The 13,289-nt window shown below is 47.4% G+C and overlaps 1 protein-coding gene across 1 annotated transcript in view; it reads right to left on the reverse strand.

Annotated features, from left to right (window-relative positions):
• The window catches only part of EFCC1 (EF-hand and coiled-coil domain containing 1), a 35,089-nt gene extending 23,003 nt beyond the window's left edge, over positions 1 to 12,086 (reverse strand). Inside the window, exons 1-2 of the mRNA XM_005531824.3 lie at positions 11,393 to 12,086; positions 9,781 to 10,187 (exon numbers count right to left, since the gene is read on the reverse strand). Coding sequence (XP_005531881.3) covers positions 9,781 to 10,187; positions 11,393 to 12,028 — 1,043 coding nt within the window. The 5' untranslated portion in view covers positions 12,029 to 12,086. The remainder of the gene's footprint in view (positions 1 to 9,780; positions 10,188 to 11,392) is intronic.
• Positions 12,087 to 13,289: the final 1,203 nt, after the last annotated feature.

Consider the following 13,289-nt stretch of genomic DNA (forward strand, 5'->3'; position numbering starts at 1 on the left):
CCATGCAGGAGCCTCCCTGGCAGGATTAGGGCTGGAAAAGGGAGGGATTTCTGTGCCCCACGAACTGGAGGAACCCAGAGATGAGCGCTCCCCCTGCTTGGCCTCCCCTTTGGAATTCCCCCAAACCACGACGCCCCAGTGGATTGTTTCCCTGCTTGTCAGTCTGTGTCCCCTCCCTGTGTTTCGCCATTTGTTAGAGCATTGTAAACCCCACCTTCTGTACCTCTCCTGGCTCTCCCTGATTTGCTGAGAAGTTGTAACCTCCCCCTAATCCTTCCCAGTGTAAGAGCCCTCACACAGCCCGGTTCCCTGTTTTCTGTCCTTGTGTCTGTCGGGGAGCACGGTGCTGTCTGGAGCCCATCCAAAGAGCCCCCTCCTCATTCCTGGCCTCCAGCCTTGGTGCTGGCAGCTCTAGCGTGTCGTAGAGCATCGGCTGTGGTGTGTCCCTGTCCCGAGGTGTGTCCCTGTCCCGAGGTGTGTCCCCCTGTCCCGAGGTGTCCCCCTGTCCCGAGGTGTGTCCCTGTCCCGAGGTGTCCCCCTGTCCCGAGGTGTGTCCCTGTCCCGCGGTGTGTCCCTGTCCCGAGGTGTGTCCCTGTCCCGAGGTGTGTCCCTGTCCCGCGGTGTGTCCCTGTCCCGAGGTGTGTCCCTGTCCCGAGGTGTGTCCCTGTCCCGAGGTGTGTCCCCCTGTCCCGAGGTGTCCCCCTGTCCCGAGGTGTGTCCCTGTCCCGAGGTGTGTCCCTGTCCCGAGGTGTGTCCCCCTGTCCCGAGGTGTCCCCCTGCCGCTGCCCATCCGTGCTCGCCGCCTTTGTTGTGTGCAGCTGCAGCCCTCCCCCGCCCGCTTTGATCTGAGCTGCCGTCCCCGGGCAGAAAGAGGCTGGCGAGGGAGGAAAGGAAGCGATGCTTTGACAGCTCCTTTCTGACGGTAACAGGGCAGAGCTGCTCCTTCTCCCCGTTCTGCTCTCCAGAGCCTTTAGAGACGGGTGGAATTCAGCTCTGCCTTGCAGGCGCTGCCCACACAAACTGGGGAACTCAGGGTGTTCTGTAGGCTCTGCCCATGGGGTAATGACTCTGTTTCAGGGTTATTTACTGTTTATTTCCTGGATATAATGACAGATAAACGTGGATTAATAGAATTAAAGGTTTGGCTTGAGAACATGAGGTAGCAAAGCATCAATTACTTGCTGGTGATTTCTGTTCCGTGAGTCATGCTCGCTCAGGAAGCAGCTCCATTTATTTAGCTGGTCCCTGGGAACCTGCCACAGGCAAGCTCCCTCTGCTTGGGATGGGAAGGAATAAAGGCTGCCTTTCCAGCATGAATAATTTTCTGTTCTAAAATCGACACCACTTGATAGGCAATTTGGATTGTAAGCAAGGTGCACCCTAACTAGGAGCAAATATTTCTTGAATGCAAAATACTGCTGCTTGCCAGAAGCAGGGCCTTTCCTGGTAAGGCTGGAGAACTGCAATCTAAGCACAAATGGTTTTTAGTACTTGAAAGCAAGTGCCAAGGCTTATGGATTGACAGTTCCTCACAGTAGAGGTCTGACCTCTAAGGGTCTCACATCTTCAATGATGGTGTTTTGATACGAAATCAAAGCTTGGATCATTGGTATCCTGCATAGTGCTTAGCTCAAAAGCTTTATACTTACTTAATTTTCAAATTTCCTATTTTTTAAGAGCATTTGAAACATTCTTTAGAAACTGTAAATGATGTTGAACAAAAAGCCCCAAAGGAAAGAGAGAAAAGCAGGCAGGGAACAGCAGCACAGGAATAAACCTGGTGCATAATTCTGCTGTGGAGAGATTAATCACAGCTTTTCTGAGAGACCCCAACCCCTGGCTCTGCTGAAAGGTCTTTTGTTCAAAGTCAGTGCATTTACCCAGCAATATCGCAGCCAGGGCTCTAGAAGTGCAGACACAGTTTTACTGACAAAATAAACGGAGAACATTCTTATTCTTGGTTTTCTTACTCTTTTTTTTCCCTGCTGAAGGAATTGTTCCTGGGGAATGTGGGCAGCATTAGAAGTTAAACAGGATAATGTACATTCATTAATGGACACACAGACATTTCAGACTCTAAGGACCAGCTTGTCTCCCAACTATTGCTTATAACATTTGGAATATTTTCTTTTTTTTTTTTTTTTTTTGGTTTGGTTGATTTAGAAATCTGAGGAAAAAATACTTTGCAACAAAGAGAACTGCCTGTTCAACAAGACACCAAAGTGAATGGTTTAATTTTATTTCTTACTTGTATGTTAGAGTGTCCTTTGAAATCTAATTTATTAATGTCATTCAGATAGTGATGGTGGCTCGTGGGTGACAGCAGAGTGATGCTCCACGTGACAGATGTACTCTGGTTGGAAATGCCACCCTTGCCTGTTTGCTGGCACAGAAATAGGGAGCAAAACCTCCGCTTCTGCGATTCTCATAAGCATTTGCTTTGCTCTGGTTGCTCCTATTTCTGCCTCGTGTAGTTTTGTGCCAAGCAGTGCCCTTCACACCTGCCAGCTCCAGGAGAGTGAAAATGCTGTACTCAGAGCTTGGCTTAAACCTGCCAAAGGTGCTTTAAACTCGGCTGACCTCACCCTGTGCAGCCCCAGATACTTTGACGTTGTGTGAACTCACGCCAAGGACGTGTGATGGGGTCAAATGCAGAGAGGAAAAGCAGAGCAGATGTGCAGGGAGTACCAGATTTTTCAGTGTTATGATTAATGGGACACCATAAAGCCTCCCTGAAACGTTCTGCTGTGAGCAGAGGCTCTGCACAAAACAAAGCACAGGGCCTGATTTTCATTCTGGAGATCTATTGAAGGATTTGGGGTCTTTCCACTGAAATCTGATCCACAGCACTCGACACCTCTGTTCCCAAAAGGGGTGATAGGTGCTGTGGTGGCAATTAGCACTCCAAGCTCAGGCAGCCTTCAGGGAAGGTTTTTCTCCTGGAACAAGGAGGGATTGCAACCCACAGTCAGTCCCATTGCCTGGCCATTTCTTTTTTTCTAAAGTACATTCCTATGTGGAATGGTGCACAGAACACAGGCAGATCCTGGGATACAGATACCTGCAATAATGGTCTAGCTTCACTCCATGCTTTATGTTTTCAGTCTCTGTGCTGAGCTTTAACTTTGTGATCCCTTAAGGCCACACATACCTATTCATTTTTATCAGAATTTGCCAGATTTTCAGATGGGTATTATGAAAAGCTATAAAAATACATAAAAATTCTTTTTTCAGAGACCATGAATGGTCTCTGAGCTAAAGCCAGTCTCTTGATGCATTTTACAACTTTCAGGCTGCTAGACTCAAGCACACAGATCAGGTTTCACATCTGGAATTGGGAATTAGAGAGTGGTTTGGGTTGGAAGGGATGTTAATCTTCAGATCTTCAGGTGGTCTTAAAGATCCTCTGCCATAGGGAAGGTGGAACCTGGGTATACCTGGGTATCTCTTTTCTCTAATGAAGGACTGAAGTGGATACACTGCCCACCTTGTCTCCCCCACAACCTCAATCAGTCTTTGAATTTCAGTCTGGGATAATGTCAGGAGAGGAATCTGTAAAACCAGATCCATTTAACCTGAGTTTTACTTCTACAGCAGGATGTCCTTTTCTAGCTTTTTTTTTTTCCTGGTTTTCTCACTTTCCTTAGGATGTGACTGCTAAGTTTTCCTTAGGTTTTCTCAGGGGCTGCAGTTCTGAATAGCTGAGGTTCAGATTCCCAAGGCAAATCCAGGGAAACATGCTGAGTACCACAAAGAGGGATACCCCCAGCCAGGCATGAGAGAGGCAAATATCAGTCTGGACTTCAATCATGCTGCTAAGCAGGCAGATGAGACACTGACAAAGTTGAAAGGACACCCAGGAGAAGGAAGGGAAGGGAACAGCACAGCAAACACAGGCAGTGATTCTGCAGGAGTGCCAAACAGAGCAAATATTTGCAGGGCTGCTGAGTGACTGCCTTGTGTCAGTGGAAGTGCAGGAGTTGCCTGCACTGTATTTCCTCACATCAGTGACACTGATTAGCTCAGTCCCAGCCTCCTCAGAGTCCATGCAGCTTTAAATCCTGCTTGACAGGCTACCCCTGGGTGCCTCTGCTCCTGGCAGTGTCCTGAGGAACACGAGGGTATTTACAGTGTGGCTGAGGGCTGGTTATGATCCAGGAACCTCGCCTGGTGTTGGTTCTTGCTGTAACCCCAAATCAGTGGCTCTGGACTGGGAGCTCTGCTTTCTGAGGATCACAGCCTCTCATGGGGACTCCAGCTTGTTCTTGAAAGGGGTAGATAAGTAAATTTTTTTCTTTAAACTGATGTTGGTGTGTGAAATCAGTCTTTCTTTTGGGAGGGAAGCATAAGGCAAGATAGGTAATCTGTTGATCACCTACAAAGTTTGTGCTGTAAGAGAGCCTGCTACTGGGAGGACTGTAGAGAGTCAGGGCAGGCAGATGGAGGAGGGATATGCACAGCTGTCACCAAGCTGCTGCCTGAATTTCCAGGCATTCATTCAGGGAAGAAAAGCTGCAGAAACACTGGCTGCCACATCCCATCCCCTTGGCAAAAACGAATCCCTCTGGTGTAGGAGGGGTTAGCATGATCCAAACCATGCACAGAAGGGCGGAGAAGGCAGCTGGGAAAGGCAGCTGCTCGCTGGGTATGGGGTGACAGAACGGGCACTGCCTTGGGGCTCTGGTTTTGGGCACTTCCACCCCTCCATCCCCAGGAAGGGATGAGCTGGGGGCTGCTGAGGGCCAGCTCCAGCAGGGCCAGCAAACGGAGCCAGGAGGGGACAGACGGGGTGTCCCTGTGTGTGGCACTGCCACTGTGCTGCCACCAATTCGCTCCCTCACAGCAAACACGGCCAGGCAGACAAAAGGAGGATTTAGGGACAAGCCAGGGAAAGCCTCCCAAGAATAAATACTGTAAATAAGAGCCCAGCATGGGAAAAGTCAGGGAAGTGGCTACACTTCCAGTGTCACAGCACACTGGGGATAAATGAACTTGCAATTACGTGACTGGATTTGAAGTCAAGGTTTTGCTCTCATTATTATTATTATTATTATTATTATTATTATTATTATTATTGTTATTGTTATTGTTATTATTATTATTAGCTATGAAAGACTCTTGCATTTGAAATAAAAGCAGCCCTTCCACAGAAAGAGATGCTATACATTTTCTACACTGCTAAATTAATCTATTTAAATTGCTCTGTACGGTTCTCTCTATCATAAATAACAATACCTTCCATTATCCCTTCTTGTGAAATCAAAATGCTCCTTCAAAGGGTTCCCAATGAGAGTAATCTGATTTCCTTACTTAGCTTCTGAGTCTTCTATGACTAGAGACCCACAAGTAGTCTACTTCATATGATGGAATATATTCACCTGCTGCAGCTAACTTCTTCCAGAACTTGAAGCCATGTGGTTTTTGGCAGACTTCTCTGTAATACAAAACTTCTTACACCCTTTAGTAGAAAACAGTATCAGCTCCAGGCAAAGTTAGAAAATAAAATGAGATGACATCAGTTCATCCAGAAGAACCTGAGTGTTTTTACAGATGAGGCTCTGCAAATTTAACATTTCATTTCACTCTCTGAGCTCAGTTCCCTGAGTGCCATCAGTCCCTGCTCCTGTCCAAGGATGTCTTTATCACCTGCAGATCTGTCTAGCACATGCAATCCCACAGCCTCCTCTCAAATTTTGTGCCACCTGGAACAAATTGCCAAGATGCCCCTCACCTCACAACAACAGGGAGCTGGTATTGATGACAGTAATCAAGCAAAAATTGTCCAGATTTTCTTTATTGTCTAATTTTTAAAATAGAAGAACATTTCTAGGGTGCCTAAATAGAAACCATTATCAACCTGACAGGAAATAATCTACTACAGACACCTTCTACTGTGTATTAGTGTTTCCTTTCTAGGGCTTTTGTTTCTTCACTTAATGGAGCTGATTCTGTATCAGCTAGGAATATTTCCATATTTCTCTCCTGTTCTTGGATTTTTGATTTCAACCTGTTTGGTCCATCTTGTTGTATTTTGCAGACTGAATGATAACCTGAGAGATTACTGAAAAGATCAGGGCACTGTCTCCTGAAAGAAAAAAAATGGAACTACTCCCAGGATAAGATGACCTAAAGCATAACATTTTAGACAAATTGACACTGATAATATAAACAAATTGAGAAAATTATGCTAGAGGCCTCAGTCTTCATATCTACGGGAGAATGGGAGGAAACAAACCTCTGCATTCCATGCCAAAAGGATTCCTACTCATTAGCACATAGATATGCTGATGGATAATTAAGTAATTTGGGAGACAGACCATGCATATGGGAAGAATTTTTGGTATTTTATGACCTCCTTCACTGACCTATGTAATTACTGTGCTGCTGACTGATGCAGCAACATAAACCCTCTGTGAACATCTCTATTATGAAGTTGATTTCAATTCTAAATGACCTTTCTTTTTATTTGTTACATTGGGATCAAAAACATGGTTGTTAAATTGTTCTATCCCCTCCAGTGCTATTAAGGCGAAAAAGAATATGGAGAGAGAAAAAGAATATTACAATTTATAAAGTGGTCAATTTCTAAGCTACCTCCAATGTAGTATAGAAAACAGAGCCAACTCGTATTTGGCAAGAACAATCCATGTCAAACCAGTCCAATTTCCTTTTCTGACAGGGCAAATGGCTTAATGGATAAAAGAAGCAGCAAATGTGAAATTTTTACTGTAGTAACATTTTAATGTGTATTTTTATAAACAATACTTAGAAATCATAGGATTATATTAGAATACATGGGTGGTGTCACCTAGTGCTGGAGCAAAACTTAGTGGGGGAAAAAAAAGGGAGTTTAGGGAATAGCTGTTAATGATTTGTCCTCTGGGAATAACTCCCTGGGCACTGCATAAAAATGGCACTTACCCAACCTCCTAAGCTCTCCTGTAATCAGGCACTGGGAATTACACAGGTTTTCTATAATACCAATGATAAGTATACAATTTCTTGTCATGTCTTTTTCCTTTGAAATGAATGGAACTTTCAGTAAGGAACTGATTAAAATTTTACTATTTAAGTGTCTGAACTGACTTACTGACGTGACAGGGATTAAACAATAAAAGCTGACAGTCCAGACAGAAACTTGACACGTTCATCACAGTAGATATTAGGATGGGCACCTGAAGAAAAGAACTATGAACTATTTGGTCAGCTAGGAAGGTTTAGGAAGCTAATGATGTGACAGGGACATTTCAAACCCTGGCAGGGGAAGCTGTGCACACAGAAGAAGTTCGTGTTTAAGTCATACACTTTGTCAGGAATATGAATCTGCACTATTAAATCAGGAATAGGTGATTATAATGACACACTCCAATTTAGGACAAGGTTTAATCACTTGCAGATCCTTAAACCCTTTCTTGACTAAATGGAAACTGTTGTTTCCTGCATTAGGGATTATAACTTATGGTCATGATAGGGATTCCAGAACTAAATGATAGCAAGCAGGTATCAGAGGAAGGTCTAGAAGAAGGATGCAGATGCTAAAAGAGCTTTTAAAATCCTAACCTAAAAGAAGAAATAATTTCCTTTATAAATAGGAAACTATAAAGAAGGAGCAGTGTGTAAAGCTCATAGATTGGACTCTTTCTTGAATATGATCCTCTCTGGAAGAAACTTGACTTTAGGTGGAGGAAACCTGTGGCTCACCTAGCTAGTGAAGGTGAATTATCAGGAGACATATCTGCAATTGTCAGTGCTTTCTGCAGAACACCCAAGTTCCCCCCATTCCTCTCCACCACCACCTTGTAGCATTAGTTCTTGCCAAATCCAGACCTGCTCACAAACTCTGTGTGGCACCTGGCAGAGGAGGAAACTGCTCACTGGAATGGTGACAAACAGCTGCCTGAGCACCAGTGTGAGCAAGCAGAGGGAGTGGGACCAGCTGGGACAGCCAGGGCTGTGTGGGGCAGAGCTGCTGCTGAACCCTTTCCCCACCTTACCACACAGCTCTGCACTGCTCATTCACCATTTTCTGCCAGTTTGGGCACCTCTGTGACGCTCTGGGAACACGAGGGGTGGTGGGATCCCATGTGTTATGGAGTATGCCCACAGGTGTGCAAGTCACCATTATTATCATGCATCTCTAAGTTAAACTCTTGACACCAAGAGCTCTGTGACATGGATGGGGAGGTGCTTTATGGCCAACAGAGAATATCAAAGGGTGGAAGCTGGCCTGGGCCTTGGCTAAATGTGCCACAGGGCTAAAAAAGGGGTGTAGTTCCCAAATGGTCAGTCCAGCACCATTCCTGAGCTTGACACCCACTTGAGATTAGCATGCAATTTAAACCTAAGTATTACAAATGAAGGTAATCTTACAAGGAACATATAATTTACATTTCTAAACTCACACTCTTTGTTTTGATGTAACCCATAAAGTTCCTGCTCTGCAAGGCCAGTGGACACTGCTTATTGCCTTTAACCTGTTTCAAGGTATCTTTTTTATCCTTCATCGTACTTCGGAAAAGCAATTCCACAGGACAAGAACTCATCTTAAATCTTTGGTGCTTATGCCAAGGAGAACGTGACAGACCTGACAAGTTTTGTGATCCCTTTTAGCACCAGGAGTTGTATCATTCATCCAGAGACCCCTGACACTCATCTTGAATCTCACATTACGTGCCCTCGCAGAGTTTTTTTAAATCCTACAGATGTTTAAATAAATGCTTTTATTTTCTTCGGCCTTCTGCAGCCATGCAAGTATTAACATACACAATACTTAGACACTGGGTAAAATGGTTATTTTTAGAATTTCCTCACTTTATAAAACAGTACAATAGCTATGATGCCACAAATAACTCACTATGAATTCTTCTTATAAGCAAACAGAGGAAGTGTGAGTTTAGGAAGAGGCAAGGACTTCAGAAGATGCAATTTATTAAAATACCAGATTTAGTAGTGTAAGTAAAAATGTATCTATTAATAATGGTTTTGCTTTGGGTCAGTGAAAATAGAAAGTAGATTTTATTCCATAGGTCATTCTAAAACCTGTGCAGAAATGCCTAACACTCAATAACCATCAGTGAGTCCAAGTTTTGTCTGCGATAAAAAGCAACAAAAGCAGTGGACTGTTAAATACATGTCCAATTTTCTGACTTCTGGAAAGATTTGTTTATGTTATTGTAAAAGTGAGGTTTAGTTGGGAAATGTTTTTTGTTTAAGATTCCCACTATATTATTTTGTGGATTTAGGAATGTTTCAGCTTCTCTCTTCTATTACCTGTCAGTGAAGAAGCAATGAAGTCACAGCAAGTTTAAAACCACTGGCCAGAAGTTGTCCTTGTGTACTTTTCCCCAGTTCCTATGACATGCTGAAGTGCTTTTTTATGAAATGGAGTGTCAGCCATCTGATTACAGCTGGCTTGGGATGGGACCTAACAACCAGGAAATGCAGTGAAAAAAATGAGAACATTGGAAATGGTTTCTGAAGGACCATCAGGAATTTGGCTTGGGGCTTTCTTGAAGCATTAGCACGTTGAGTTCTCTTGTTGTGTGTCTTAGGAGTAACTTCAGCTCTCTGTAGATTAGTACCCTTACTTTGGTCTGGAAGGCTCCCAGATCTCCTACAGACCCCTACCAAGAAAATGGATAAGCAGCTTCTAATTTCCCTCTGGCTAGATTTTACAAGGTGTTTTGGAGACATTTAATAAGCCACAACCAGTGATTCTCAAACTCACTTGTGTCCCAACACTTGGATTTTATAGGCACTTTTTGACAGACTCCAACCTACCTGTAGTGCTGCAGTTGTGATTCCAGCTGCTGAATGTGTATCTGCAGATGTGGCACCTCATTAGCTCTCACTTCCAGCTCCTTCACTTTGCCAAGACTGTTCAGGACAGCGTGTCTGGCTTCTTCCACCTTCCTCCTCATCTCTGCCTGCTCTCTCTTCAGGTTACGGTTGCAATCTTCCAGGCTGACCAGAGCTTCCTGAGAGCTCTTCAGCTCCTTCTCCAGCTCCTGATTGAACCTGATGGCTTCTTCAATCTGCCCATCCCTGGAGCTCCGGATGAGCTCCATTTCCTTCAGGACACTTTGGAGGCACTCAGTCTGGGAGTGGTTCTGTGTTAATGGTCTCTTACTCCCTATGAAGCAGGATCCTTCTTCTTTATGGCTGGCGTGGCTCTTCCGCAGTCCCACCTGTAGATACCAGGAGCACAAAGCAGGGGGAAATTGATGTTTTAATTAAGACTGAGAGTGGCTGGATTGTGCTTTGATCAGCAACTAAACCTACTTGACCTTCACCAAATACATAAAGAAACAATCTCTGGAAAGTAGTTGTTAATACCTAGCTCTAAGTTTAATTTTCAAACTACTCACTATTATATTATTGCACGACTTTCTGTATAGCTTTAATGTCATTACTATGTCAGTACTCAGTCCTGTGCTGAAAAAGATACTTTCAATGAAGTTGTGTTCAGAAGAAGAGAGCAGGGAGTAGCTGGGGATGTTCCAGAGCTCTCTTCTGTCATTTTGATTCTTCCTGGGACCTCTGGCTGGTGACTTCCCGTTTGCTGCTGATTTCTTTTTCCCTTTTTTAGATGAAACTGGTAAACCTGACCTAAACTTGACCTGCCTTGCTGGACACTGTGAAGAGGAACAGTCATCTACTGCAGGTGGAAGTGTCACAGGTGGAGCAGAGTTCTGTGAGTGCTGTGTTAGTATTAAATCAGACCTGGTCAGGCGAGCCAGAGCAATTGGTCCATGCTGCCCTTCACAGCCTGTTCCACACTTTTCGTGCCAGAGTAATTGAACTGCTGTTAAGTGTATATATGTTTCACTCAAGCCAGTAGAGCAGAACTAGCAGAAACCAGCCCAGGAATTAATGGGCCTCTGCAGAGGAGCCCCAGACTATTCATCAGCCTGCCCACAGAACTGGTTCCAGCTCTGAACTCTTGTGATCACACTCTGAACAAAACATGCTTCTAATATTTCTGAGGCACGTATGACTGAGGCACTGCATGTGCTAGTGCAGCTAAGAATCCAGAAGTTCTTTCTTCAGGAAGAACCCTGCAGTGCATCCTGGTGCATATCCAGCATATGGTATCAGCACATCCCGACTGCAAGTGCAGCAGAAGCAGCAGCATTTTACGCGTGGGTTTGTTAAGCTGAACTCCCCCACACTTTTGACCGTGCTCGTCACAAGTACATTTAATGGCACACCGGTGCCATACATTTCTCCTTAAAGCCCCCCTTGTAACTAAACTCTTCAAAAACGTTAATGCCCAGGATGAACGAGCAACTTTGGTCTGAGTCTGGAGGTGCAGGGGTTATAAACACTGACTTTCCCAGGGCAGCATCTCGCCTGAAGCACTCGGGGCCATCCCAAGCCGCCCCGGACTCACCTGCAGCGCCAGGCACCGCGCATCGCTGCTCTGCAGGGCGGCCCGCATGTCCTCCACCAGCTCCCGCAGGCTGCCGTTCTCCTCCTCCAGCTTGGCGATGCGGTCCTCGGCCTGCTCCAGCGCCACGATCTCCTCGTAGCACTCTCGGGAGCAGGGCCCGGGCGGCGGCCGCTCGGCGCTGCCCGCGGCTCCGGGCTCGGCGCGGCGGCGGCGGCGGCGGCGGCGGGGGCTGCGCAGGCGGATCTGGGTCTCGATGTGTTCGCTCTCCCGGCCCAGCGGCAGCCGCGGCCCCGCGCGGGTGCTGAAGTGGCCGCAGAGCCGCGCGTGGAACTGGCGGAAGGTGAGCTCGGCCGAGAGCCCGTCCCATAGCCCCGCGCACTCCTCGGGCTCCGCCGCCTCCTCCAGCCCCAGCACCTGGCACAGCGTGCGGAAGTCCTCGCCGGGGATGCGGCCCGCCCCGGCGCAGTCCAGGTGATGGAAGATCTCCTGCAGGTACTGGTCCAGACCGGTGGCCAGCACGACGATCTCGTTCTCCACGCCTCGGTCCAGCCCGTAGTGGTAGGCGAGGGCGCTGACCAGCCACTGCGTGCGCCGGGCCGGCCGCCCGTAGGGGTCCCAGCCCTCAGGCGGCTCCATCGCGCCCGGCCGGCCCGCGGTGCTGCCCGAGCATCCTGAGCGCCCGGCCGGCCCGCGGTGCTGCCCGAGCATCCTGAGCGCCCGGCCGGCCCAGCGCTCGGGCCCGGCCCTCGGCGGGGCGGGGCGAGCCGGGCGGGGCCGCCGGGAGCTCCAGCGCCGCGCACGGAGCGCCCGGCTCGCCCCCAGCGGAGCCGCGTCCGCCTTCGTCCGGCAGGAAAAGGGATGTGGGCAAAGCGGGCAGGTGCCACCCTGCTCCGTTTGTCAGCCAAGCCTGAGCGCCCCCAGTGTTTCTGGTTTCTTAACTAATTTCTCCCTGGCTCCTCTCTAACACGAGCAAGACAAGAGCATGGCACATTCCGGTTTGACAAGTAAGGCTTGTGAACGACTGAGTGATTCACCTAAATTAAAAACCCAGTGTGCTTGAAAGCTGACCTTCTGCTCACTCAGGCCTCCTCACCTCTGTAGATGAGGTGACTTTATGCTGTTGCTATGTGGGTTTTAAGAGGTCTGTGATACAGATGAGGAAGCGTTAAACTCGTTCCAATGAGCTGCCCAAAGCAGTGACTTTAGTCTCTTTGCCTGGGGAGTAGCACCGCGGCCTGGTTGAACGCAGCAGCAGCACGAGCAGGGCTCCTCCAGCAGCAGGGACACGCCACGAGCCAGGAGGGGACCAGAGCACCAGAGGGGACCGTGGCACCAGAGGGGATTGTGGCACCAGAGGGGACCGTGGCACCAGAGGGGATTGTGGCACCAGCCGTGCCCAAGGTCTAGACAGGGTGGCAAAGTCAGGTGGTGCTACCAGGCTGCAAGAACTGCCCAGGCAAGGCGTGGTGAGGAGGCGGCTCTGGGGGCTGTCCAAGGAGTCCTGTCAAGAACAAATGGTTCCAATATTCTCTCTGGGACAAAAAAGGAGCTATCTCTTGCATGCACTGGTGCTAATAAATATTTGCTGACATATGGTGAGGTTTGTCTGCAAATGGGCTTTGATGGGAAACTTCTGACCACATTTGGTTTTGCTGTTGAAGTCGAGCACCTGAGTAGCTTCGGTGAGGAATGGAGAATTGTTTGTAGCTCAGTATTTTCTCTGTAAATGTAAGAAGAAGCCTTACATTCTAGCACAGGAGGAAGGTAAGGCAAAGGTTTAAAAGCTTTCCCCTCCTGAAGGGACACACTTGCAGAAGAGTCTGTGAGGAGAAGTCCCCTCAGCCACTGCCAGGCTGTGTTTGCCTCCTCTGCAGGCTCAGGATTCTGGGAGCTCCAC

This window comes from Pseudopodoces humilis, chromosome 13 (genome assembly GCF_049639895.1).
Source record: "Pseudopodoces humilis isolate 2021_Gansu_Grassland_sample_001 chromosome 13, ASM4963989v1, whole genome shotgun sequence".
In the NCBI taxonomy this organism is placed as follows: domain Eukaryota; kingdom Metazoa; phylum Chordata; class Aves; order Passeriformes; family Paridae; genus Pseudopodoces; species Pseudopodoces humilis.